Here is a 27,413-nt window from a genome sequence, read left to right on the forward strand (position 1 = left end):
CTGACCAGGGGTTGAACCCAGGCCCCCTGCATTTGAAGGGCAGAGTCTTTACCCACTGGACCACCAGGGAAGTCCCCTGGTATTATTTTTAGTGCTGTTCACCCATTCCTCCCAGATTCCACTGAAATCTCAGAAACATTAGTAACTTTGCTGCCTAAGATGGAAAACACTTTGGAAAACTTTATTAGCACAGCTGTGTATACAGGGCCTTTGGATGATAACTTCCTACTGTTATCACCCTCGTTCAGGCCTCTTGTATATATATGGGAACCTTTCCCTCCCTGCATTCAGTGCTGGCCTGTAGTCTCTGCCTTGGATCTGAGACTTTCCTTCAAGTTTCTTCAGAAATAGTCATTTGAAGAACACCTGAGTTGTAGTCCTGATTCTGGTAGCACCTTTACAAATCATTTAAGTGCATTGTTCCTTTATTATCTCATCTGTAAAATGAAAATAGCAATACCTAGCTTATTTCTTTTTTTCATTTCATACGTTTTATTGAAATATAGTTGACCTACAATATTAGTTTCAGGTGTACAACATAGTAATTCCGTCCTAGTCTATTTGTCTTATACAGTTGTTTTAAGACTCAAATAAAATAATGTAAGTGGAAATGCATTTGATACAGCAGTAGTGTATAGTAGTGTGTAGCAGTGTCTGTAGTAATGCACAATATTATTTATTTTGCTATAAAATTTCCCATGTAATTCATTATACCTTGGTTGGGAGAATCCTAAGTTACCTTAATCTTAGAGTTCAGAGATACTTGGAAAATATGAAGTATATATATTTTTTCTCTTCACAGAAAAAGATAATGCTAAATATGTTTTTAGACACAATGATGGCCGATCCTCCTCCCCAGTGCCTTGTCTGGCTACCTCTCATGCATAGGCTTGCCCACGCTGAGAATGGTAAGCAGAACTTTTCTCACTCAGTTCCCTGTGCTGTAGGAAGTATGTGACCTGACAGTGTTTGTAATGTCCTTGAGAACAGCAGTTGACATTTGCTGGCACTCCACCCTTTGAATTTGTGGTTTTAACTTTCAAGAGAGGAATATTTATTTCTAAAAAAAAAAGAAAAAGAAAAAGGGAAAGGGGAATTATTACTTAGATAGGATACGAAGGAGTAGTAATATCAGGTCAGAAAACTTTGTGGTTCAAACTCTAGACTTTTCCCCCAGGATTCCGGTTGGTGGTTTTCTGCTTGAACACACTTGACTTAGCTGTGACTTCCTTTGTTTCCTTAGTTTATAAAAAGCATACCTCCAAAAAACTGGATATATTCAGTATCAACCATTAGAACTCTAATTATTTTGGAATAGTTTAAATGAAAATAGCTAAGATAGAATTTGATACTGGGTTTCACCCATATTCAGTTTTTTCCGTTACTACTGACTTGCTCTCAGTATCCTTCCCAGTAGTTTAAGTTAACTCTTTGTTTCACTTGAAATTGAAATGGTACTTATCTCTTAATAATTTCTTAGGTTTTTCTGCTATTGCTGTCAGCTTTTCTCTTTGTTTAGGTTGTTTGAGTTCATTAAAGGGAAGGTCCTAGTTTTTCTCTAGAACCTCTCTTCTCTCAAGGCTCTTGCCTGTCTCTCCTCACTCCACAGAAGAGAAAGTGGTAGCTGAGAGGCACTAAAAAGCAGAGTCCTCTTTTTTCATTTTGTAAGAATGAGAGAACACTACCATATTCTTTGTCTTTTTCTTTTTTTTTTTTTTAAACTTCTCAGCCTTTTGCCCAGTTATGGCTTTAGTTCACAAGTCCTTAGAGTCAAGATTATTTTCCTAAAGTTCTGAAATCTCTTGAGTAGACTAAAACTGCTAAATGTTTAAACAGGATTTTTGGTTAGAGATTTATGCTATTAAATTATTATAGTATTGGTTCTTTGCGGGGGGCAGGGGGCGCGATACTATTATAGCCCTAAGTGTTTTAGTAGTTTCATATACAGCTCATTTTCATAAAATCGTTTTATATCTGTTGTACCGAGTAGAGAGAATCTCATTTGTCGAGATGTATCCAAATGAATATTTTGTTGTGGCTTTGTATGTAGTATATTATTTATTGATTACATTCTCATGTGATTAGCATTTTCATTATTCTTTAGAAATATCTTGATAACAAAATTTTAAATTTCTTAGAGGAAGTATGTCCTTTGGATTTCTCATTCCAGATTTTACTTTTCCGTTATTCTGTAGTGATCTTGTTATATATTATTTTTTTCACCTAGTGCTCACATTTTGTTGTTGTCTGTTTGCTTTGAGTCTTGATTCTCTAGTTAATATGCATGTTTGGAAGCAGGACTAAAAATCCTTATAATTGAGATAAGATTGCCTTTGTATACATAGTGCTAGAAAGAGTTGTTCAAGTGAAGATTTGAATGTTATATCCTTGTTTCCTTTGACTTCAGTTTCTTATGTTCAGAATTGAATTACCAGAGGGAACAATTATGCCATCAACATTTAAAAGTATAAATAACAATCTGTAATATACAGTTGTGCATTTATTGCCCACTATCCACTCAGTGAATTGGACTTTCAGGCTATAAGAGACTCCCACTAACCCCTGTAAATCCTGACTGCCAGCTGGTAAGATGCTATGTGAGGTGAAGAAAAGAGATACAGGTCACTGAGTTTCCCTCCCTCCAAATCACTGCCCTTTCATTGGCTTGAGTACTTTATTTTATGCCAGTACTTAGAGCTCTTACCTAAAACTAGTATTTTGATATGGCTAGCCTTACTTTTGTACCAATTACCATTTGCAGCCAGGTATGTAGTAGTATATATTTATTTATTGGCTGCTCTGTGTGGCATGTGGAATCTTAGTTCCCCAACCAAGGATTGAACCCGTGCCCCTGCATTGGAAGCGCAGAGTCTTAACCACTGGATCGCCAAGGATGTCCGTGTAGTAGTGTTTAATTCAGCAAACATTTAATTCAGCAAACATTTGAAGTCCTTCAGTCCAAACAACTGTGTGAAATACCACTTGCAGGTAACAGAGACACATAGCATGTGGTCCTGGCTCTCACGGATTTTGTGTTACTGAAGGAAACATATGTCCACAACTAACAATATACATCTCTTTAAAAAAATAAGTTTGGAAGAGAAATTCTGGAGTGAAGGTGTCTCTCCTCCTTACTTGTTTATTTACCTGAACTTTGAGACATGAATGTCATTTTAAAGAAGGAAATTGGTTGTTTTCTAAGGTGGATTGTAATCTATTCTAAATGGGAAATTTTGTCATTGTGTTTTTATTTCAGTGAATGGCTGCTTAGAGTAACTAAATAGAAGACAATTTTGATTCTTTAGTTCTAGTTTTGTTTTCACCTTTGCTTTTATGTTAAATTTGGTTTTCCACTGCACTGACTTTATTCTCCAAATGAAAATTACTTCTTTCTCCCTCTGCCCCCCTGCTCCCTGCCCTCGTCTCTCAAGTCTTCCACCCTGTGGAGTGCTCCTATTGCCGGTGTGAGAGTATGATGGGCTTCCGGTACCGATGCCAGCAGTGCCACAACTACCAGCTCTGCCAGAATTGCTTTTGGCGTGGCCATGCCAGTGGTCCTCACAGCAACCAACACCAGATGAAGGAGCATTCCTCTTGGGTAACTGCTTTGTGTCTCAGTCTGTGTCCCCAATGGTTATCTGTTTCATTTGTAATAGCACTAAGGCCACTTTCCTGATAGATGCCTATCAAATAAGGATGTGGTGTCATAAAATATTGACCCTTACATTTATGATGGGAGTTGCAGATATGTTGTGCTTTGTCACTTGATTTTTTTTTTCTTTAAGAACTTTTATTGAGATACAATTGACATACAATAAACTGCATATATTTAAAGTGTACAATTTGATATTTTTTTCTTATTAGTAGTGTATATGTGGCAATCCCAATCTCCCAATTCACTCCTCCGCCCCCGCCCCCCCCACTCTCCCCACTTGGTGTCCATATGTTTGTTCTCTACATCTGTGTCTCTATTTCTGCCTTGCATAGCGGTTGATTTGTACCATTTTTTTATATTCTGCATATATGTGTTAATATACGATATTTGTTTTTCTCTTTCTGACTCGCTTCACTCTGTATGGCAGTCTCTAGGTCCATCCATGACTCTGCAAATGTCCCACTTTCGTTCTTTTTTACAGCTGAGTAATATTCCATTGTATATATGTACCACATCTTCTTTATCCATTCATCTGTTGATGGACATTTAGGTTGCTTCCATGTCCTGGCTATTGTAAATAGCACTGCAGTGAACATTGGGGTGCATGTGTCTTTTTGGATTATGGTGTTCTTTGGGTATATGCCCAGTAGTGGGATTGCTGGGTCATATGGTAATTCTATTTTTAGTTTTTTAAGGAACCTCCATACTGTTCTCCATAGTAGCTGTATCAATTTACATTCCCACCAACAGTGCAAGAGTGTTCCCTTTTCTCCACACCCTCTCCAGCATTTACTGTTTGTAGATTTTCTGATGTTGCCCATTCTAACCGATGTGAGGTGATACCTTATTGTTGTTTTGATTTGCATTTCTCTAATAATGAGTGATGTTGAGCAGCTTTTCATGTGCCTCTTGGCCATCTGTATGTCTTCTTTGGAGAAATGCCTGTTTAGCTCTTCTGCCCATTTTCTGATTGGGTTGTTTGTTTTTTTGATATTGAGCTGGATGAACTGTTTATATATTTTGGAGATTAACCCTTTGTTGATTCGTTTGCAGATATTTTCTCCCATTCTGAGGGTTGTCTTTTCATCTTGTTTGTAGTTTCCTTTGCTGTGCAGAAGCTTAGAAGTTTCATTAGGTCCAACTTATTTATTTTTGTTTTTATTTCCATTAGGTGGATCAAAAGAGATCTTTTTGTGATTTATGTCAAAGAGTGTTCTTCCTATGTTTTCCTCTAGGAGTTTTATAGTGTCTGGCCTTACATTTAGGTCTTTTATCCATTTTGAGTTTACTTTTGTGTATGGAGTTAGGATGTGTTCTAATTTCATTCTTTTACATGTAGCTGTCCAGTTTTCCTGGCACCACTTATTGAAGAGGCTGCCTTTTCTCCATTGTACGTCCTTGCCTCACATTGTCATAGATTAGTTGACCATAGTTTATCTCTGGGCTTTCTATCCTGTTCCATTGATCTATATTTCTGTTTTTGTGTCAATACCATATTGTCTTGATTACTGTAGCTTTTTAGTATAGTCTGAAGTCAGGGAGTCTGATTCTTCCATCTCCATTTTTTTCACTCAAGATTGCTTTGGCTATTTGGGGCCTTTTGTGTCTCCATACAAATTTTAGGATTTTTTCTTCTAGTTGTTACTGGATTTTAAAAGCAGAGTTTTTAAAGTTCCAGGAGATGGAGATATTATTACATTTGAATTGGTCCCTTTTATTCAGTAAAATGGAATGTTACAGTGCTCCTTGTCCAAGTGAAAAGTGTCTTCTTTTAAAATTGTACAGAGGGGTACCACTCCCACCCCAGAAGACTTACTCTCTGAGCTTTAAGGAAGATTTAAAGTTCTTTTTTTCAGGCAAATTTTATTCATGCTTTTAGAGTTTGAATGCATGAAATGAAGAAGTTAAATTTTTGCATCTCTCAAGTTGGGGAAATACTGTATTTTACAATTGCCACATTCTTCCAAAAATAGTCTTTTAAATAACAATATTTGGGTGGAGGTCAATGTATGGTTTTTCTGTGGTGTTTATATATCATGTAGCAAGTTAGCATCAGTCATTTTTTCTTCCCTTTTCTCATTTCCAGAGTTTTAAAAATGCCATACTTTAATTTCCAAACAGTTGCTATACCCTTGTTTTAAAATCTTTTCCTCTAGCTTTTGTTTGTTTGTTGGTTGGTTGGTTGGTTTGCTAAAAGGTAAAAAAATTTATAGGGTCATAAGTATAATACGTTCAGGATCTAGCTTCTTAAGCCTGGTCATCCTGCTAGACTTTAAGTATTAGAAATCTTCAATAAGCAGAGTTTTTTCTTTTCTTTTTTCCTAGTTAACTTTCTTAAAACTCAATCAAGAAAAAAGCAAATAAGTTCATATCAGGGATTAGTTAAAAACAAAAAACAAACTGTAATCAAGCATATACTTCCTACATCTCTGACGATGTGTTAGAGATAATTTTTTTTTATTAGATAGCTTTCAATTACAGCTAAATCATAAAATTTTGTTAAACCGAACATCTTATGCTGGGTCTTATTGTGTTGTAAATTCCAGTATTTTTTTTTGGTTGGGGAGTCATTATTTTAAATTTTTCCAACAAGCAAAGGGAAAAAGAAGGCCTACTACTTTCTTCTCTTTTTCATTGACTAGAATTTATAGATTTTTAAATTGTTACTTTTTCTTAAAGAACAAGTATCCCACTGTGTTTTTTCAACTGTTTTTTGTTTAGAGTCTAAATCTTTACACTGAGACAGCTCTTTGCTCTGTTACCTTTCATAATAATTGGATTCTCTGGAATGTATCTACTGAAAATTCTTTCTAGATGTTGCGGCTAAAGGATGAGCAACTTCTTTTTCACCTTAGTTTGAACTTGCTCATTTAGTTAACTTATAACACTCATAGAAATGGGGATTTTACATTTATTTAAAGATAAGTGACTGAATATTGCTTTGTGATTTATAAAGCAGTTTTTCATATACTCTGTTCAATTTTTCCATTGATCTATAACATACATGAAGTACAGAAATCACAAATGAGTTCTTATATTTCTGTTTGATCGTCACAACACTCTTGTGGAGTCTTATCCCTATTTATTGTTATTTTTATTTCAGCTTTGTAATTTTTTTTTTAGTTAGTTCATTTTTGTTACAGTGACTTAGAATTTCAGGAAAAATTAAGTGTTATCAGCATGCATAATTTTGAAGCTGGTATCATAAATGTGTCAGTTCTGAATTCTGATGAATATATACATCATGATGGTAGGTGCATACTGGTAAGATCTTTTAGCTGTGTGTGTGTATGTGTTCACGCACGTGTGTGTATGTGTGTGTATAACAGTTGTTTTCAAGATTAGGACTCTATGTGCAATGCCCTGGTTCTTTGAGGAAAGTATCAGTGAATTTTGAGGCTGATGTGGGTAAAGAAGTTTCCACCTAACAAAAAGGTATGCAATCCGTTTAATAGTTATTTCTTTGAAGATTGTCCACTGTAGTTGTACTAATATTTTGAACGACTGTTTCTTTATGTTCACAACACATGAATTTAGTGTGCATTTAACCAGTTTGTATATGAATTTGTACTGTGGAGTTGATATGTGTAGTGTTGCTGCTTGGAAGTTTATTTCAGTTTTTCCAAGTTTTAGTGTTTTATCTAAGTAACTATGCAGTATAGTTCATTATCCTTTTGATCATCAATCCATTCATTTGCCTTTATTATAGAAAAAAATGCCATATGGTACCATACCTGTGACTCATTCTGTCCATTCATTATTTATTCAAAAGATATTTTTTGAACACCTGCTGTGTCCCAGGCACTGTAACAAGCTTGTGAGATACATCTATGAGCAAATCAGACAGAGATTCCTGCCCTGGTAGAGCATAAATTGTAAGGGGTGTTAAAGAAACCACTAGGGCTCACCAACTCACTGTTTTCCTGTTCTTGCTGGGCACACATCTAGACTACATTTCTCAGCCCCACTGTATCCAAGTGCAGCCCCACTGTATCCAAAAGTACCATGTGAATAGCTCTTACCAGTGGGTTGTGGTCAGACTGATGTGTCATCCCAGAACAAGACAGTTAACAGCTGGGTGCCTTTTCTATCCTCTCTAGTAGCTTGATGGAGAGAATTTCATTAGGATCCAGAGAGGGTGAAACCGTAAAATGAAAGGAAACTGGGTCCTTGAATAATGGGTGGAGAAGAATATCCTGCCAACCTGTGTGACTCTGTTAGGAGCAAGGGAGGAACTTTGTGTTAAACTACTGAGGTCTTAGTTTTTGCTATAGTGGTTGGTACTGGAAGTGGAATTCTGTTAAAACCTTAAAATTTGTATCATTGGCTTAGCAGTCAGGTCACACACTGATGTTGGAAATGGGAAAGACAGAAACCCAAGTTCTGCAGTGGTGACCAATTTGGTAAATTGTCATCCATGGTAACTTGAAGACCTGCTTCATGCCAGGCGAACTCTAGGTCAAACGCTGGAAAAGGTCAGAGTGTGTGTTGACTGTTATTGGTAAAGTATTACATGAAAGAGATGAGCTTCGAAAAGAATTGGCTAGTTTTAAAGCAAAAAAAATGAAAGGAAATAGAGAAGGTTCTGAGAGTTGGGGCAGTGAAAGGAAAAACAGGCTGTTTCTAGAGAGCAGGAGATAAGAGTTGAGAGAGGTTTTGAGCATCAAAGACCTAGTAAACGTTCTCAGTTGAAAAAGAATGCGACAGTCCTGTGGCAAAGATCAGATAAAGGGTAGGAGTTCTTATCGGCTGCTCATCAGAATCATCCTGCTCCCACCTTGATAGCTTCTGATTTAATGGGTCCAGGGTTCACAGAACCTGGACACAGGCAGTTTTTGAACGTTCCCCCAAGTGATTCTGTTTTGCAGCCAAAATTGGAAACCACTGACCTATTGTTTCATGTGGCCTCCAGGTGGCTTCTGCTAGTTGAAAGCCGGAGGCATGGAGGCAAACACATAAATCAGGATTGAGAATTATGTCTGGGAAAGAACTTTGTGTGTGGTTACTGGCACATGGAACCAACTGGAAACAAATAGATCAAAGGCCTGCTAAGTTTTTGAGGGAATTCTTTTGGCAACAGAACCATGAGCCTGACTATTTCAGCTATAAAATCACTTTCTAAGGACCCAGAACTTGCCCTGGAAAGAGGTAGGTTATGAAGGTTTTACAGCCCCTCAGGAGGGTGTGCCAGAGCCCACGTGGCCAAGGAGAATATTTGATAAGGAAGGACCTTCTGCTCCTGTCCCGCTGCTGTGTATCCGGACTGGGGAGGGCAGGTGCAGATAACATGCCTTTTTAGCTCATAGGTTAGTTACATCCTCAGGCGCTGCACATGGTCTTGATGAAGGAGACTGTGCCAGAGCCAGAGGTCCTGCATGTGAAGTAGACACGCTGATTGAATGGGACTTCAGGTTTGCTTCTGGGCAGTGGGAGAGGTTTGAGTGTGTTGTGTGTGTAGCAAAATGGAGTGAAAAGATATTTGGTGATTAGAAGTACTTGTGAATATCCATGTTTTCCTTTTCTGCTGGATGTATAAGGAGATTATGTAGCGCATCCTCCTTGTGGCCAGGTGGGCCATATAACTAGCTCTTGCCAATGGAATTTGTTTGGAAGTGATCTGTGTTACTTCTGGGTCAAGGCAGTTTAAAGCAGGTGTGTCTTCTCCATTCTCTCTGTCTTTGCCCTTCCCACTCCCTATATACATTGGCCCAAATGAAAGGGTCTCCAAGGAAACTAACAGAGGCAGAGACCTTTGATGAAAGGAGGCTGGGTCTCTGAATACATGGACCAGAGCCCCTCTGCCAGTTTATCTTGAATTCTCATATGAGTAAGAAATCAGAAAAAGGAATCAAGGGTAGGAGAGGGAAGAGTCTTATAGCCCTTGTTGAGAAAGTGAGATTTGAGCAAAGTCTTTGATGTCTGCCTGCAGACATCTGGGGAAGAGCAGTGGTTTTCAGTGTCGAGGCCCTAGAGCAAGAGCGTGCCTGTGAATTAAGAGAATAGCATAAAACCCAGAGAAGCCAGAGTGGAATGAACAGGGGGAGAGTTGTAGGAGAGGGGATCAGAGAGTTTACAGGGGCCTTCTTTGTTGGCTATTGTAAGCACTTTGACTTTTACTCTGAGTGAAATGAGGAGTCTTTATAGGGTTTTGAGTAGAAAAATAGCTTGAGTTGATTTATATTTTAAAATGATCAGTCTGGATGCCATGTAAAAAGTAAACAGTGGAAGGAAAAGATAGAAGCAAACCATTTCAGAGAGAGATTGCGATAATTAAAACAAGATACGGTAGGATGTTAGCAGTAGAGGTGATAAAAAGAGTTGAAATAGGATCTGTTTTATAAATCTGCCTCATGGGTTGGATGTGGCTTGTGAGAGGAAAAGAGTCCAAGGAAACTCTTAAGATTTTGTCCTAAACAGTTGGAAGGATGGAATTGCAGTCAGCTGAGATGGGGAAGATTTGGGCTAAAGATTGTTTAACAGTGACTTAAAAAACCCAGCAACAACAACAACACTGTATCTAAAATCCTTTAAAAGAATCTTCCTCCAAATATGAATCATTTAAATACGGCAATAAAAATCCTACTAAATATTATGCATAGTTATTTGAATAAAATATTCTTTTTAAAAGTATAATTTAATAGAAAACAGAATAGCCTCTGTGACTGAATCACCCACTTAAACAGAAATCCTTGTTCAGAGCATAAGGCTGGAGTGGTCGACGGAGCCACCTCTCTGTGGCCTCTGAACGTGGCTCATGCGTTTCACAGCGTGGAGGCAGTGTGTATACCCCAGAGGACGCAGCTGGAGGACCAGCGTCCCAGAGGAGACTGGGGGATGCTGCAAGGCCTGGTCTGACCTGGCTGTGAAGTTACACAGTGACATTCCGCTGTATGCTGTTGGTCACAGTCGCTAAGGCTGGAGGGAAGGAGGAGGGACTTCACCTCGTGGTGCTGGGGTGGCGGTAAAGTCCATCACAGTGGAGCGTGGGTGGTGAGAGAGATCACTGCAGTTATGTTTGCAAAATACAGTCTGCCACCCAGAGGATAAAGCCTTACAGTCTGAACAAGGATTTCTGTTCAGCCATGGAGACTGTCATGTTTTTCTATTAAATTAACACAGTTCAGTGGCATTAAGTATATTCACATTGTTGTACGCCCGTCACCAGGACTTTTTCATCTTCCCAAACGGAGACGCTTAACCCTTTCCTGGTACTCAAGGAGGGTGGAGACAAACAAGCTTGCTCCCATTCCCCACCTTCCCCGGTGCCTTACGTTCAGATCTCCACTTATTCTGGTCTTCACTTCACCAAGAGAAATTTGATGGATTGCCACATGGTTATTCCTCCATGGCAGGATGTGTGTGTGTGTGTGTGTGTGTGTGTGTGTGTGTGTGTATACAACATACACTTGTACCACAGTGCAGTTTGTTGGTAGGATGTCTCAGTAGAGGTAGTTATGTAACTTAGTTGCTGATATGGAAATTTCACCTTTCTTCCCAGCAGATGGCAGACTCCACCTCTAAACAAAGTTAACTTGTCCTGTTCTTTAAAATCTATAAATGACAAAGTATTGGATTTGTTTAACAATCTCTATTAATATTATTGCTTTTTTTTTAAGTCTATGTTAATGGACAACTCACATATGTCCAGTGTAGTTGTTTGGGCCTTACTGATATTAAACCATTTACTTTAAGGAATCAGAAAAAATTACTTTTTTATCGACCTGGAACAATTAAGACCACTTTGTCAGAAGCAACATTTCATTTTCGTGTGATCAGCGTACGTCTCCTAACATCTCTAGAATTCTAAAAGATAATGCGTATTCATTGAGGAGAAGGTAGCTTCTTGGCCGTGCCCCTGTTCAGTTCTAAATAGTTACAGGTCCTAGTTAAAGAGCTACTTTGTACATAGTGCAAAACTAGGCAGGAGGACTATTTTTTTTTTAAAGGCTTAAGACAGTATCCCCACCTGTAGCAAGTTACAGCAGGAGGTAAGATACACACATGAAGAAAATCCAAACAAAAGCTACAAAATCTGGTCCCTCAGGCCAGTGCCCCATGCTCCTCAGAGAAACTGCTGAGACTTGCCCCCGGGGCTCTGCCCTGTTTTTATCAGTCGGTGTCACAGTCGAAGCTGTCCGGCCACGCTGTCTTGCACGGCCCCCTCGTTCCCACCGTGCTCAGTACTTCATTGCCCCAGCCTGCCTGGCCTTCTGATAGTCCTCCATGTCTCTGGTCCCTCAGCAAGCCGCCCTCACATGTATTTCCTGCTTCTCTAAGCATTTCTTTTACCCCTTTGTCTTAATAGGAATTTGGCTTTTCTCTAGGCGCTTCACTTCTCCCGCAGCTCTTTGGGTGGTGGCTGTGGGTTTTTAGGGTTTGGGAGGTGACATTATTGTCAAGGGGACCATATAATTTATCATATGATCCAGACTTATTTGAGAGTGGAAGGGGACACTATTAATTATGTAGGGACAACACGCATACACTGGGATTATCCTGGGTAGACTGTTTATGGTCACTGTTTTAGTTTTCTTTTCCTGCATAATAAATAACCACAAACTTAGCAGCTTAAAACAACAGAAGTATGTTATCTAGGTCAGAAGTCCAGGCAATGGCATGGCTGGATTCTCTGCTGTCGGTCTCACAGGGTTGAAATCAAGGTGTTAGCTGAAGCTGCAGTTATCTTCTGGGCTTGGGGGTCCTCTTGCCATCTCACTGGTTGTTGGCAGAATTCCTTTCATTGCAGCTGTGGTGATGAGGTCCCCATTTTCCTGAGAGCTGCCACCAGGGGTGACTCTCAGCTCCCAGGGGCCACCTGCAGTTCCTTGCCACGTGGCCCTCCTAGGCAGTTCACAGCATGGGTGTTTGCTTTCTTCCAGGCCAGCTAGAGTGCGTCTCTCTGACATCCTCTTCTGAAACCAGCCAGAAAAAAATGCTTCTTTCAGAGGGCTCACCTGAGTAGTCCAGGCCCAGCAGAGGTGATCTCCCTTTTGCTGTGTAACATAATCAGAAGAGTGATTGCTTATCATATGCACTGGCTCTCCCTACATTCAAAGAGGAAAGGATGATACAAGGACGAGGACTACCCTCAATTGTAAGTTGAGGGTCAACTTATAATTCTGTGAATGCTGGTCGTGTGACCAGCATTCCTTCCTGTCACTTCTAGATCTTTACACCCTGAATCTCTTAGATTAAGGGGAAAAAAATGCAATCAAGATGCTGCTTTGAGGATCATGTCATTTTAGCTCTGTTATCCTTCTTCTTTTCTGGTGGTATTATTTCCTTCCTTTGTGGATATACTCCTCCATTCCTGGATAGCTTGGTACCAAATTCATGGTCACCTTGTGGTGATTTCATCATCTCTATAGTCAAACCTTTTAAGACCTTGGCCACATGGTTTCTTGACTTCTTCAACTCTGACACTGGCTTTCTCCACTGAACCTCAGACATCTGCTCCCTCAGTTATACCCTGGACCTTTTCACCACCTCCAACCACTCCTGCTTCCAAAATCACTGATTTTGACATCCTGTTCTCTGCTGATATCCCATTATCATTCCAGCTGACTTTTCAACCACTCTCACTAAGATCATTTTTTAATCTCTTTCCAGTCTTTTATCCATTGACCTGTCTCCTCTCTCTATCCATCATTCCTTTCTTCTTTTTTCTTTTTTCCTTACCATTTTAGATATGGCCCTTCATTCCTGTCCATAAACTCCATGTCCTGTGACTTTTTTATCCATATCTCTGTCAACCAAATTCATGGACGAACTAATTTATCTGTCTTCTCTAGTACTTCTGGAGAAATCCGTACAATAGGACAGATTAGTATTACCTTAAGATCCATGATCACCAACTGCATGTTGATCCTCAGCATTGCAATCCTGTTACATTTCTCTGATCACCATTCCATTCTTTGCGGTGATCAATTAAAGTCATAAAGGAGTAATCTACCCCATTCTTTTTACGCAATCTACCCCCACTCTTCCCTGTCTTTCAGTAAATGACCCCTTTTCTTAGTACACGGAGAAAACAAAAGCCATAAGATGGGCACCCCCTTAACTTTCGGCTACCAGCTTCACTAACTCATTTATATGTTTATCCAACAAATTCTGATTAAGTACCTGCTATATCACAGACACTATCCTAGGTGTGGGGGTAACTTCGGAAAGGCTAGAGCAAAGTCTGTGCCTTCTTGGAGCTTACATTTTAAAGAGGACAGATGGATAAAAACATTTTAAAAACAAAAGCCCCAAAATAAATGAACAAGGAAGATGTCAAATGATGATAAGTTCTACAAAGAAAAGTAAAACGATAAAAAGATGACTGAATAGCCACTTAAGATATGGTGGTCAGCAACCTGCTGCAAGTGACTCAGGAGGGGACAGAAAATCTGAATAGATCTGTGATAAGTAAAGAGATTAGGTAGTGATAAAAAAAAATCTTCCCTCAAAAGGCCAGGCCTAGGGACTTCCCTGGTGGCGTAGTCGTTAAGAATCTGCCTGCCGATGCAGGGGACGTGGGTTCAAGCCCTGGTCCAGGAAGATCCCACATGCTGCAGAGCAGCTGAGCCTGTGTGCCACAGCTACTGAGGCTGCACGCTAGAGCCTGCAAGCCACAACTACTGAGCCTGTGTGCCACAACTACTGAGCCCGTGTACCACAACTACTGAAGCCCAAGTGCCTAGAGCCTGTGCTGCACAAGAGATGCCACCACAATGAGAAACCTGTGTAGAAAAGTAGCCCCTGCTCTCTGCAACTAGAGAAAATCCACACGCAGCAACAAAGACCCAACACAGCCAGTACATACATACATACATACATACAAACATTAAAAAAAAAAAAGGCCAGGCCTAGACGCCTCACTGGTGAATTCTACTAAACATTTAAAGAATTAATACCAAGGCTTCATACATTTGCCAAAATAGGAGAGGATGAACACCTCCCAGCTCATTCTGTTAGGCCAGTGTTACCCTGATACTGAAACAGAACCTAAAAAAACAACAACACAAAAGGATATCAAAAGAAAAGAAATTACAGACCAATATCCGTTAGGAATATAGCCTCAAAAATCCCCAATGAAATACTAGCAAACCAAATTCAACAACATATAAAGAGGATTATACACCAATATATGACCAAGTGTATATTATCCCAGAAATGCAAGGTTGGTTCAATGTGCAAAAATCACTGTAATACCATGTTATTAGAATAAAGGACAAAAATACATCATTATCACAATAAATGTGAAAAAGGAATTTGACAAAGTGCAACCTCCTTTCATGATAAAAATCAGGCAGCAAACTAGGAATAGAGAGTGACTGCCTCAATCTGATAAGCTTCTTCAACATCTGTGAAAAAGCCCAAAGCCTGCTCTTACACTTAATGGTGAAAGACTGAAAGCTTTGCCTGTAAGATAAGGAATAAGACAGGGGTGTCTGCTCTTCCCACTTACATTTCATGTTGTACTGGCTGTCCTATCCAGGGAGATTCGGCACCAAAAAGAAATAAAATGCATCCATATTGGAAATGAAGAAGTTAAACTTTTTATTTGCAGACCACAGGACCTAAGGAATGCATATACACACACAGCTGCACACAACTATTAGAGGTAATGAGTTCAGCAAGGTTGCAGGATACAAGATCGATGTGCAAAAATTAGTTTTCTTTTTATTCTAGCAATGAGCAATCCAAAGTGTAACTAAGAAAATAATTTCATTTACTGTAGCATCCAAAAGAAGAAAATAGGAATATATCTAACCAAAGAGGTGTAAGACTTGTACACTGAAAACTACAGTCATTGAAAGAAATTTTAAAAGACCTAAGTAAATAGAAAGACATTCACATTTATGGATTGGAAGATTTAATATTTTTAAGATGGCAATACCCCACCCCCCCCAATTTATCTACAGATTCAGTGTAATTCTTATGAAAGTCTCAGCTGATTTTTTTTCATAACCTTATAAGCTGTTCCTAAAATCCATATGGAAATGCAAGGGACCCAAAATAGCTAAAGCAATCTTGAAAAAGAACACAGTTGGAGGACTCACACTTCCTGATTTCAAAACTTATGTCAAAGTAGCAGTAATCAAGACCGTGTAGGATTTGCAGAAGGATAGACATAGAAATTAATGGAGTAGAATCGAGAGTCTGAAAATAAGCTCTTAAATTTATTGTCAGTAGATTTTCAACAAGGGTGATAAGACCATTCGGTAGAGAAAGAATAGTCTTTTCAAAATATGGTGCTAGGACAATTGGATATCCACATGCAAAAGAATGAAGTCAGATCCCTGCCTTATCCCATATAAAAAATTAACTCAAGGTGAATCATAGACTTAAATTTAAGCGCTAAAGCTAGAAAACCTTAGAACAAAACATAGGATAAATCTTCATGACCTTGGCATATATGACACCTTAGATATGACATTAAAAGTATGAGCAACAGAAGAAAATAAATTGAACTTCACTGAAATTAAAAACTTCAGTGCTTCAAAGGATACCACTAAGAAAGTAAAAAGACAACCCACTGAAAAAGAGAAAATATTTGCAAATCATATATCTGATAAAAGACATACCCAGAATTACAAAGAATTCTTACAACTCAGCAACAAGAACAAAAACTGAATAACCCAATTTAAACATGGGTAAAGGGAAGGTAGAATGGGGGTTACCAGGAGCTGGAATGAGGGGGAAAAGAGAGTCGTTGTTTAATCAATACTGTAGAGTTTCAGATTTGCAAGATGCCAAAGTTTGCAAGATCTGTTTCACAGCACTATGAATATACTTAACACTATTGAGTTGTATTCTTAAAATGGTTAAGATGGTAAATTTTATGTTATGTGTTTTTTACCACATTTTTTTTTAAAAAGTTAACTTTAGGGGAAAATGGGCAAAGGATCTGAATATAGACATTTTATAAGATATATAAATGGCCAATAAAGATGTGAAAAGATGCTCAACATTAGTTAGTCATTAGGGAAATGGCTAATCAAAACCACAATGAAATGCCGCTTCACACCCACTAGGTTGGCTGAAATAATGACTGACAATAACAAGCGCTGTTGAGAATGTGAAGAAATAGGAACCTTAATACACTGCTGGTGGGAATGTAAAATGGTGCAGCTGCTTTGAAAACATAGTTTGGCAGTTCCTCAAAATGTTAAACAGAGTCACCATGTAATCCAGCAGTTCCGCTCCTAGGTGAGAATTGAGAATTCTTCTTTGAGAATTGAAAATATATGTCCACACAAAAGCTTGTATGTGAATGTTCATAGTGACATTATTCAAAATACCTAAAAAAGTGGAAATAAACCCAAATGTCTGTTAACTGATGAACAGATGATCAAAATGTGTTATGTCAACATAATGGAATATTATTAGGCAACAAAATGAAATGAAGTACTGATACATGCTAAAACACGGATGAACCTTGAAAATGTGGTAAGTGATTAAGAGCCAGACATAAAATGTCACATAGTGTATGATTCCATTTATGTGAAGTGTCCATTGTAGGCAAATGCATAGAGACAAAGTAGATTAGTGGGGTGGGGAAAAAGAGTATTGGGTTTCTTCTGGGGGTGAGAACATTTTCTGAAATGAGATACTAGTTATGGTTACACAACTTTTGAATATATTAAAAAACCACTGAATTATAACTTTAAAAGGATGAATTTTATGATATGAGAAATATATATTTCAATAAAGCTGTTAAGAATTGTTCAGGGAAAGTTTTTTTTAAGAAGTGACATTTAAACTGAGATTGGAATGACTAACTTGAGGTTGGTGGTTATGAATTCAAAGTCAGACCAGTCAGCGTCATTGTGTATTTTACTTCCGCCCGTCGCAATGTGTGGGTAGAGGAGCAGAGTGGATAGAGTTGGGGTTTTGACGGAAGAGTATGACAAAGGAAGAGGGTTGGCGAGAGAGGTTGGAGAGTATGCAGCGAAGTGAATGTACGAGTGTGCCATGGAATGTGAGCTGGATGAAGAGGGACGTGAGACCGTGGGGGAGATAAGGGACTGTGTGAAGGGAGCAGGCTCAGTGGATTATAGCAGAAGTCCCACTGGCGTTGAAGTATTGTTGGAGGCAGGGTGCTGGAAGGAGTGAGCTAGAAAGATAGAAGCTGGTATGAGAGTGGGGTGCTTGACATCGAGGTTTTAGAAAATGTACAGAAATTGGCAATACAGTGTTCTTGGACGTGACTTGAAACTGGTGACCAATGCAGAGTAGGGGAAAGGTTGTAGGAGAGTTCGGGGACGACTGGTCTATATGTTTCCTAAAGTTGCTGTAACAAATGACCACAAACTTGGTGGCTTAAAACAGAAATTTATTCTTTCATAATTCTGGACACAACAATTTTATTTTATTTTATTTAAAATTTTATTTTACTGACATATAGTTGATTTACAGTGTTGTATTAAGTTCTGTACAGCAAAGTGATTCAAGAAGGGAAACTGGCTTTACTCAGTCTACCAATCTGTATGTTAATCTCATCCAAAAACACCCTCATAGGAGCACTCAGAGTAATGTTTGATTGAATATCTGGGCACACTGTAGCATAGCTAAGTTGGCATACGAAATTAACCATCACACCGTTCTTTGCCACTTCCACCTTTTGGTGGCTGTTGGCATTCCTTGACTTGTGGCTGTCTCATGCCAGTCTCTGCCTCCTTGGTCACATTGCTTCTTCCTCTCCCCTCCCCTCTCCCCTCCCCTCTCCCCTCCCCTCCCCTCCCCTCCCCTCCCCTCCCCTCCCCTCCCCTCCTCTCCCCTCCCCTCCTCCCCTCCCCTCCCCCCTCCCCTCCTCTCTCCCCTCCCCTCCCCTCTCCCCTCCCCCCTCCCCTCCCCTCTTCCCTCCCCTCCCCTCCTCCCCTCCCCTCCCCTCCCCCCCTCCTCCCTCCCCTCCCCCCTCCCCTCCCCTCTCCTTTTTGTGTCTATCTTATAAGGATTCATGTAATTGCATTCAGGGTCCACCCAGGTAATCCAGGAGAAACCCTTCCTCTCCAGATCCTTAACTCAATCACATACTTTGCCATAGAAGACAATATTTACTCTTTTGACATATAGGGTAATATTCTCAGGTTCCAGAGATTAGGATGTGGGCATATCTTTTGGGGGGTCCACCATTCAATCGACCATAATAGTGTATGGGAACAGTCAACTATGTGAGTGTTGAAATCAACAAGAATCATGACAGTAATATTGGACTCCATTATAGAGGGATATTTAGGGGTGTTTTGGTCTGATGATGTGATATTCAAAACTGGGGTTTTAAGGAAAAGGCGAGATAATCTGAGAATAGCATTGAGGTTCTAGCACCTGGAGATCCAGCTGTTTGAGGGGTATGAGAGACAAAACAGCTGCTGCTTGAATGGCTGCAGAGAAAGCCAGGTTTCCTCGTAGAGCAGTAAGGTGAAAGTAACATTCGGAGAAGCAGATTCGCAGCCAGAGAAGGGATTTTGCTGATGGTAGACTATGAAAACAAGTCAAAGGATTTGAGAGTGGAGGATTAGTGGGAGATGGGGTCCTTTGAGTCTATATGCAGAGCCTTATGGGAATGAGCGTAAGTGGGGGTCTTGGATTTCTTGGATTTCTTATGAAACAGGCAGAACCTATGATGAATGTTGTGCTGGAATGAGTCCCAGATAGTCTCCCAGGCAGATCATGGTGCTGCCAGTGTTAGTGTTATTGGGAGAGGGTCTTGCCATCTTTACTCCTATTAAGGTGGTTTGAAACCTGGGGAGATGTGCCCTCAAGTTCTCCTGACGATAGCTAAACTGACTGCTTTATTGGCCAAGGCCTTCCCTCTGAAATTATTAATTTCTTGGGCCATCCAAGAGATAAAGGGAATAGGCTGGAGGTATCCTCACGGCACTTACCAGCGTTTTCAGTAGGTTGAGTGGGACGTTTTAAATGTTGTCCTTTTCAGCATCTGAACATTGCCCCCATTCTGCTGTGTATTTGGATGCACTATGTATTCTTAAACCCTTTTATAGCTGCAGAAATGCTGAGTTTGAAAGCAGAAATTTGAAATGGACCCAGCTGTTTAACAAGATGGCTACTTATCAAAAGAAAGTAGTGGTGTATAGTTTGTGAAATAATAAGGCATTGTTTTTTCAACTAGACTGATTATTTTTAGAGCAAAGAGATGACAGGGAGGTTTTCCATTGCAGAGAAATGTGTGACAACCGAAACCAAGCAGTTCTTCAAGTGAGTGGTTTCCTCTGGCAGTCGTCTTACCCACGACCCTTTCTCCAGCGTTAGATCTTTTTTGATTCTTACAGGTGGCCACCAGAGCTGACCTGGAGAATGTGTATCCTGCTTCCATGTGTAGAGAGAATTAGGGGAATCTGTATGACCCAGCAGTGTGAACTGCTTGTCTGTTTCTGCGTTAACTCAGATATATCAGGGATTATTGCCTGTATATCTAGTACATTCTGAGATCTATGGATACAGATTTATGGTAGAACTGTTTCTCTAAATACATTTAATACACGTGTATTGTATATTCATTACCTTTTATCTCCATTTAGTGACCATGAAATGTCCAGTTATGACACTTTTGATTAATTACAATGAACCAAATATTGTGCTCCCTGGCATTCTCTCCTGAGCTGCTTTTCTTTTCCTTTTTTTTTTTTCAATTGAAGTATAGCTGATCTACAATATTATATTCGTTTCAGGTGCACAGCACAGTGCGTCAGTGAGCCGTCTTCTCTTGCTGCACCCTCTTCACATAGTTCCAGGTTTTAGATGACCCTCCCCACCCCCACCCTCCCCAACACTGATAGATTTCTGCAGGTCTTAATTCCAGCCCAGGTCCAGATTAAGACTTAACTCCAGGTCCAGGTTAAGACTCCTATATTCAGTGGTCCTATAGGCATTTCCATCTTGAAGTCTCACTAGCCTTTCTATCAATACACGGTTCTAATAACGTTTTCAATTTTCTTAGACGTCTCAGTAGATACCTATTGCCTGTGGGAAACAATAACCATCATTTCCCAATAGTTATACCTTTTTTTTTAACCTCTGTTTGGGCAAGAACTTCTAGATCAGCGTGTCCTAAAATTGCCTGAGAAGAATCAGCTGGGCAGCTTGTTAAATGTAGAGAGTACCAGGTCTCTGCCCTTGGGAATTTTAACTTAGCAGGTCTGGGTTAAGGCAGAGGGATCTGTTTTGTTTTATTTTTAAACAAATGCCACAGGAAGTGTTAAATCTTCAGAGAATTCTGGGAAGCACTGTTTCAGAGCTGATATTGCAGCAGTGCTGGTTGTCTTTGGTCCCGGCTGTGGAGCGTCCGTGTCACGTATGACATTCGTTGACTTCGGGCTCCGCTCCTGCCTTCACCAGCGGCAGTGTTTGTGACAGCCTTTGGAGAGATTGGGTGCCCCAGTGTCGTCATCCAGTGGGCAGTCTCAGCCAGGCAAAGAGCTTTCTGCCCTGGTAATCGTTCAGTACACATTTCTAGTGCCTGCTCTGCTCCAGGCCCCAGACAGTACTGCCATGCAAAGAAGCACCTGGTGGATCTTCTTGGTTTTTCCAACCTTCATACTCTCTCCCACCTCCAGCCTCCCTTTCGTGGCACTCTGACTGCCTGTGAATCTTTTTCCACAGTGCTCAGGTGCTCTGCTCCTTTTTGTCTTAGCTGACGAGACCCTCTGTTTGCCCAGACCTAAAGTATTGGTCACCCTTCTCCTTCCTCATTCTATCCTGTCCTGCAATCTGTTACTGCATTTGGCCAGAGAGCTATCTGTTCAATGTACGCTAGAAGCAGCTTCTAAATCAGAGATGATTTATAACACACTGGGCTTTTATCTTATGGAATAATGTTTTGAAAGCTTCTTCAGTGATGTCTTTGGACTGGAACTTTTATTTATAGCTTTCACTCAGAGACAGCACTATGACAGTACAGAACTATTTCCGGTTGCTTGTTCTACCATATTTTCTTACTTCTATGTCTTTGAATCTGTTGTTCTAGCTGCCTTTATTTCCTCTCCTCCCTGTCCTCCCAAATTTCCCTTGCCAACTTCTCTTCCACCTCTGAGATTCAGCTCAGCCATCGCCTCTTTTCCTGATCCCCAGGCTGATTTCTGTCTTTTCATGCTCTGTGGTGGCACGTGGAATACCTCTTTTAAGGCACTTATCACGCTATTGTAATTAACTGTTCATTTGTCTGTATATTCTCTTAGCTCATAAGTCCTTAGTATGTTACTAGCCTGTATACCCCTGTGTTTATTAAAAAACTTTATAAAGTTGGCATCTCCCACTTGGTCCAGTTTTTAAAATACTTTTGATCATGAAAATATTCATTTTATGTCTTCCTTATGTGCAAAAAGTGTGAGAGCTTGATAATACTCAATTTTGGCAAGAGTGTGGAGAAGAAAGAGAACTCTAGAAGATTGCTGATAGGAGTGTGAATTGATACATTTGAAAAATAAAATTTTAAATGCATGTAACCTTTGACCCAGCAATTCTCCACATAGGAATTCTCCCACAAAGACCCCTGTACCAAGTATATTAGAATTTTGATTTGAAAAGATGGCCAGAGTCTCCAGTAGTAGCAAAATGGTTAAATTTATTATGGTATGTGTATGTGTGTCCATATATATATATGTATAAAATAAATATATATATATATAATTATAGCTGTGGGATTCTGTGTAGCAGTCAGAATAAGTGGAATAGACCTGTATGTTCAGATGTGGAAAGAGGTCCATGATATATACCCATTTCCCTCTCTCCTCCGAGATAACCTCTCTTTTGAATTTAGTACTTAATATTTCCATTCATATTGATATTTGTGTTATTACACATATGTATGTGACCATTAAAATATATACCATTGTTTCTAATATTTTAAAATTTCATCAAAATAGTGTCACAGCACATATATCCTCCTCCAGCTTCCTTTGTTCACGTACATTGTTTATAAAATGATCTCCATGTCGATATGGTTATTTTCAATGCCATATAAAATTCAATTCTATTAATGCATCACATTTTATTTATCTTCTTATTGATTGACATTCAACTTGTTTCTGATTTTCTACTTTTCCAACAAAACTTTGGATTTTCTGGTACAGGTCATTTTGAGCAGCCTGGAGAATTTTCTAGGGTATATTTTTAGGAGTGGAATTCCTGAGTCCAGAGGAATGTGCATCTTTTACTAGATTTTACTAAATTGCTCTCCAAGGTGTCCTTACTACTTCACACTCCCACCAGCAGTGTGTGAGCTTTACCATGTATTCACATCTTCACTTGTAAGGAATTTATTACTTTTAATTCTCTTATAGAGCAACAAACTCTTAACAAATTGTTTGAAGAAGATGGGAATATGAACTGCCAGTAAAGCTACAGAGAAAGGAAGTTCTATCCATGTCATCAAACTGATGTTTTAGAGGGCAGTCCAATTCTCAGTGCAGCATTTTCCCCTGTTGTGTACACTGTTAAGAGTACCAACACCACACAAAATGGGATGCCAGGTCAAATTGATATCACAGGCTCAATTAGGAGCAAAGTTTGGCCTTGAACTTTGTTTTTGCCTATACACATTCACAGCTTCTTCAGTTATAACTTATTTATGCTTAATGTGGCAACTGTTGGTATTTCAGGGGTACCCCTCCCACCCCCAGGGTTGGTATGTATGGAACCATAAATACTGTATCGGCTGTGGTGGCACACCTAAGAATGTCAGTCTGTTGATGGTAAATTCCAAAAAATCTTTGTATTCTTTTTTTTTTTCTTCCTGAAAAGGAAGCTGAAACTATTTGCTGCTCAAACCAAGTTACTGCTGTTCTTTACACAACTCCAGCTTCAGCTATTATTGAACCAGCTGAGATAATGGTGGTTCCTTTTTTGTGGGTCAAGAGGTTGTAATTTATAAGCATGTTTCAGAAACCATACGTGAACTAATTACTTTTTATTCTACCTAGCTATATTCTCATAAATGTAGAGAGCTCATACTCTTAAATCTTGGAAGAGTAACCAAAATTACGTGGATTACATTTCTCTCATACATTAATCAATCAAAATTATAGCTTTACAAATTAAGTTAAACTGGAGCTTAGCAACTGTAAATTTTTACTTTCTAAAGCAGTTATTTTGAAGCCAATTAAAAAATAATATATCATTAGAGATATTACAGATTTTCAAAATACATTTTTAATAAACTTTAATAAACAAAGAACTGGGAATTCCATTTCAGAGTGGTGGTCTAAGGACATGTTATTACCTTTCCATCTTGTCCCAGATACTTAGAAATGATAGGTTAGTATTTTATTTTATTTTATTATTATTTTTTTAAAGATTTCTTTATGATTTTATTTATTTATTTTTGGCTGTGTTCGGTGTTCATTGCTGTGTGCGGGCTTTCTCTAGTTGTGGTGAGCAGGGGCTACTCTTCACTGCAGTGCGTGGGCTTCTCAGTGTGGTGGCTTATCTTGTTGCGGAGCATGGGCTCTAGGCGCTTGAGCTTCAGTAGTTGCGGCACATGGCCTCAGTAGTTGTGGCTCGCAGGCTCTAGAGCACAGGCTCAATAGTTGTGGCTCCTGGGCTTAGTTGCTCCGCAGCATGTGGGATCTTCCCAGACCAGGCTTAAATCCATGTCCCCTGCATTGGCAGGCAGATTCTTAACCACTGTGCCACCAGGGAAGTCCCTAGAATTTTAAAAATAATTTGCAAGTACATTAGAGGGGGAAAAAAAAGAAGGAAGACCCACAGTAGGTCCCAGATGTGAAGAATCCCCATGAAAAGTATATGGGATCAGTTTGCAAAAGAAAATCTTGTTTCAAAACAAGGGCAGGAAATTATTGCTGCTCAGGAAAGGAGTAGCATCTAGAGTTCCCACTTGGAAATAGTTGTGGGCAGCTGAGAGGTGCTCAGGGCAAGTGACAGAGTGACTCTGGTACTGTAGCCTGGTGATGCAGGTGTCTCAGGCAGATGTCGTGTACATGGGACCTTGGGTTGGTGAGGCAGGGCTGGGGTCCAGGTGCTTGGTGAATTTCAGGAGAACAGGGATCCTGTGTTTGTAAGTCTAACTACAGAGCTTTTCCATGATGTGGCACCTTCTGTCCCTCCTTCACTCTCACTGAAAACAAGTGCTACTTCTCCCCTCCAAATAAGCAGTGCATACAGATAGAGTAGACTGTCTCAACAGGGAGCCTTAGCTACAAAGATGAGTACTTCATTAAAAATCACCAAAAACAGCTATGCAGAGAAGATAACAGAAGAGTTTATTTTGGATGTAGAATTCATAGAATAAGCAGAACTAGATTTTAAAATATGTACAGTTGAACTCTTAGAGAGATATGAACAGTTATTTTATCTACCAAAAATAGCTAAGTATTGATCCTGGAAGTTAAAATTTTGATTGTCAAAATAAGAAATTCATTAAATGGGCTGATTAACAGTGTCTGCAGCTTAAGAGTAGATTTGTGAGCTGAATACTAGAGCAGAGAATTGTTCCTAAGCACATCACAGAAGGATAAAGTAATAGAAAAAAATTAGGACATGGAGGATAGGTTGAGGAGTGCCATCTAGTAAGAGCTCCAGAAAGAGGCTGCAGAGAATGCAGGGACATGCTGTTTAAAGAAGTAATAGATCCAGTTTCAAGATGGTTGACCAAACACATACTGTCTCTTACCCCTTCTGCACCAAACCCATAGAAATGATAAAAAATTAAATTGGATAAATAAATTCCATTTCAGGATTGAAAAGAAATGTTCCTGACCTGAAGCCTTAAAACATCTTTAAGCAAGGGAGTTGTACATTAAAGGAGAAGTTGCAGAAAGGAACTGCTTACACTGCCTGTTTGAGGCCATCACTACCGCTGTGACCCTGAAGCTCTCTGCTGATTTTGTCAGAACAGATTCAGCATGAGGCCCCCGGCCAGGAGGCCACTAGTGGCTAAGATGGCAAGTGAACAGTCCCATGGGAGATGTTTACATGGCCATGAAAACCCAGAGGAAGCTAAGCACAGTGAAATATAAACAGCAGAACTACACCCTACAGGGTAGAACAGTCAGAAAGAAACTTTAAAAATAGGTCAATCTAATTTTCTTAGACGACCAAGGATAGACTTTCATGCTTAATACAAGAAGTGGAAGTTATGAAACTATAAATAATAATGAAAATGAAAAATATAGTTGTCGAACAAACTCACTGGATGGGCTACATAGCAAACTGGATATAGCTAAAGAACAGATTATTGAACTGAAAGATCGGGGCAAGAGATTCTCCCAAAACTCAGCATCAAGAGATAAGAGAGTATGCTTTAAAAAAAAACAAAAAAAAAAGATGAGTATGAAACAAAGATCGAAGCCTTTAGATTCATGTGAAAGTTCCAATGTTTATCTAATATGAACTGCAAGTGAAGAAAATTGACAAGAGACAATGTTTGAAGAAATAATGTATTAAAAATTTCCAAAGCTGAAAAAGAATGAGCCCTTAGGTAGAAGGCCTGTTAACTGAAGAGAAATTCCTAGGTGACACTGGAGAGAAAAGACTGATGATGAATAAGTATCCCGCTGACGTTAGACTTTACCACTGGTTTGGAGCAGGGTGTCTTCAAGGCGCTGAGAGAAAATAAATTTGAACTTAAAATTCTGTTCTCACCCAGACTATTTTTCAACAGCAAGGATACTACAATAACATTTTCAGAATTTAAGGACTTTGAAAACCCTTTGCTAAAAGAACTATTTAAAGATATACTGCAGTAAGAAGAGAAATGAACCAAGAAGGTAGTAATGGGATTTAAGGAAAAAAAAAGGAAGCAGACAAATTAGAAAAATAATGTTGGCTGTAAACAAATATTGGTTGTAAAATATATGACGATTTTTAGTAAGTTGTAACTTAAATCAACAGAAATAGTAACATGGAATTTGTGGTTGGGGGAGTGAAAAAGGGAATTAAAAGCATGCTAAAGATTTCAGGAGGAGGATAATAAAATATGATTAACTCTAACTTGTAAGAAAATAAAATTAGATATAAAATATAAAACCTTAAAACTATTAGAGGGGGAAATGTAGCAAAAATAACCTTGACCAATCCAATAGAAGACAGGAAAAAAGAGAAAGAGAAAATCATGGTAAGATAGAACACGCACCTACTAAAAAGATAAAAACTCTGTTTTATCAAAATGACAAAAGCCACTTTCTATTTCAGCGAAGACAAACAGTTGATAACAAAGGTGTGGAAAAGGTACTATAAAATACTAATATGAGGCAAAACAAGGCAAGCAACATTGGAACAGACATAGATGGAGAATTTTTAAAATTTATTTATTTATTTGGTTGCATGGGATCTTAGTTGCAGCAGTCAGGCTCCTTAGTTGTGGCATGCAAGTGAGATCTAGTTCCCTGACCAGGGGTCGAACTCTGACCCCCTGCATCAGGAGCAGAGTCTTATCTGCTGTGCCACCAGGGAAGTCTCAGAGATTTTAAAATGCTAAAAAGTGTACTTTGTAAGAGTTGATATCAATTATGAGCCTGTTTGTCCTGCTCTTGATAACACTGCATGTTTATGTATATATGTATATAAATATATACATTTACAAATTACTACAGAGGCTTTCTAAATGGTGTTCCTGATTCTGCCCTTGTTACCTTCAGTTTATTCTAAGTATAGCAGCCAGAATGATACTGTTGAAGCTCGGATCCTTACCTGCTCAGTACACTGCAGTAGCTCCCCATTTTATTCAAGGTAAGGGTAGACTAAGTTGATTGTAGCCTCCCATCCGCAGTGACAAACATGCATATAGGATGAA

General features: G+C 39.3%; 1 protein-coding gene across 14 annotated transcripts in view; it reads left to right on the top strand.

Annotated features, from left to right (window-relative positions):
- The window catches only part of DTNB (dystrobrevin beta), a 228,707-nt gene that overhangs the window by 82,376 nt on the left and 118,918 nt on the right, over nucleotides 1-27,413 (top strand). For all 14 annotated transcript variants that reach the window (XR_009054650.1, XR_009054651.1, XM_057741417.1 and 11 more), the window contains exons 7-8: nucleotides 803-908; nucleotides 3,432-3,598. Coding sequence is in view for 12 of the 14 variants with exons in the window: in XM_057741417.1 (XP_057597400.1) it covers nucleotides 803-908; nucleotides 3,432-3,598 (273 nt within the window). In the remaining 2 variants the exon portion in view is untranslated. The remainder of the gene's footprint in view (nucleotides 1-802; nucleotides 909-3,431; nucleotides 3,599-27,413) is intronic.

Source organism: Hippopotamus amphibius, chromosome 7 (assembly GCF_030028045.1).
Source record: "Hippopotamus amphibius kiboko isolate mHipAmp2 chromosome 7, mHipAmp2.hap2, whole genome shotgun sequence".
NCBI classification, from domain to species: domain Eukaryota; kingdom Metazoa; phylum Chordata; class Mammalia; order Artiodactyla; family Hippopotamidae; genus Hippopotamus; species Hippopotamus amphibius.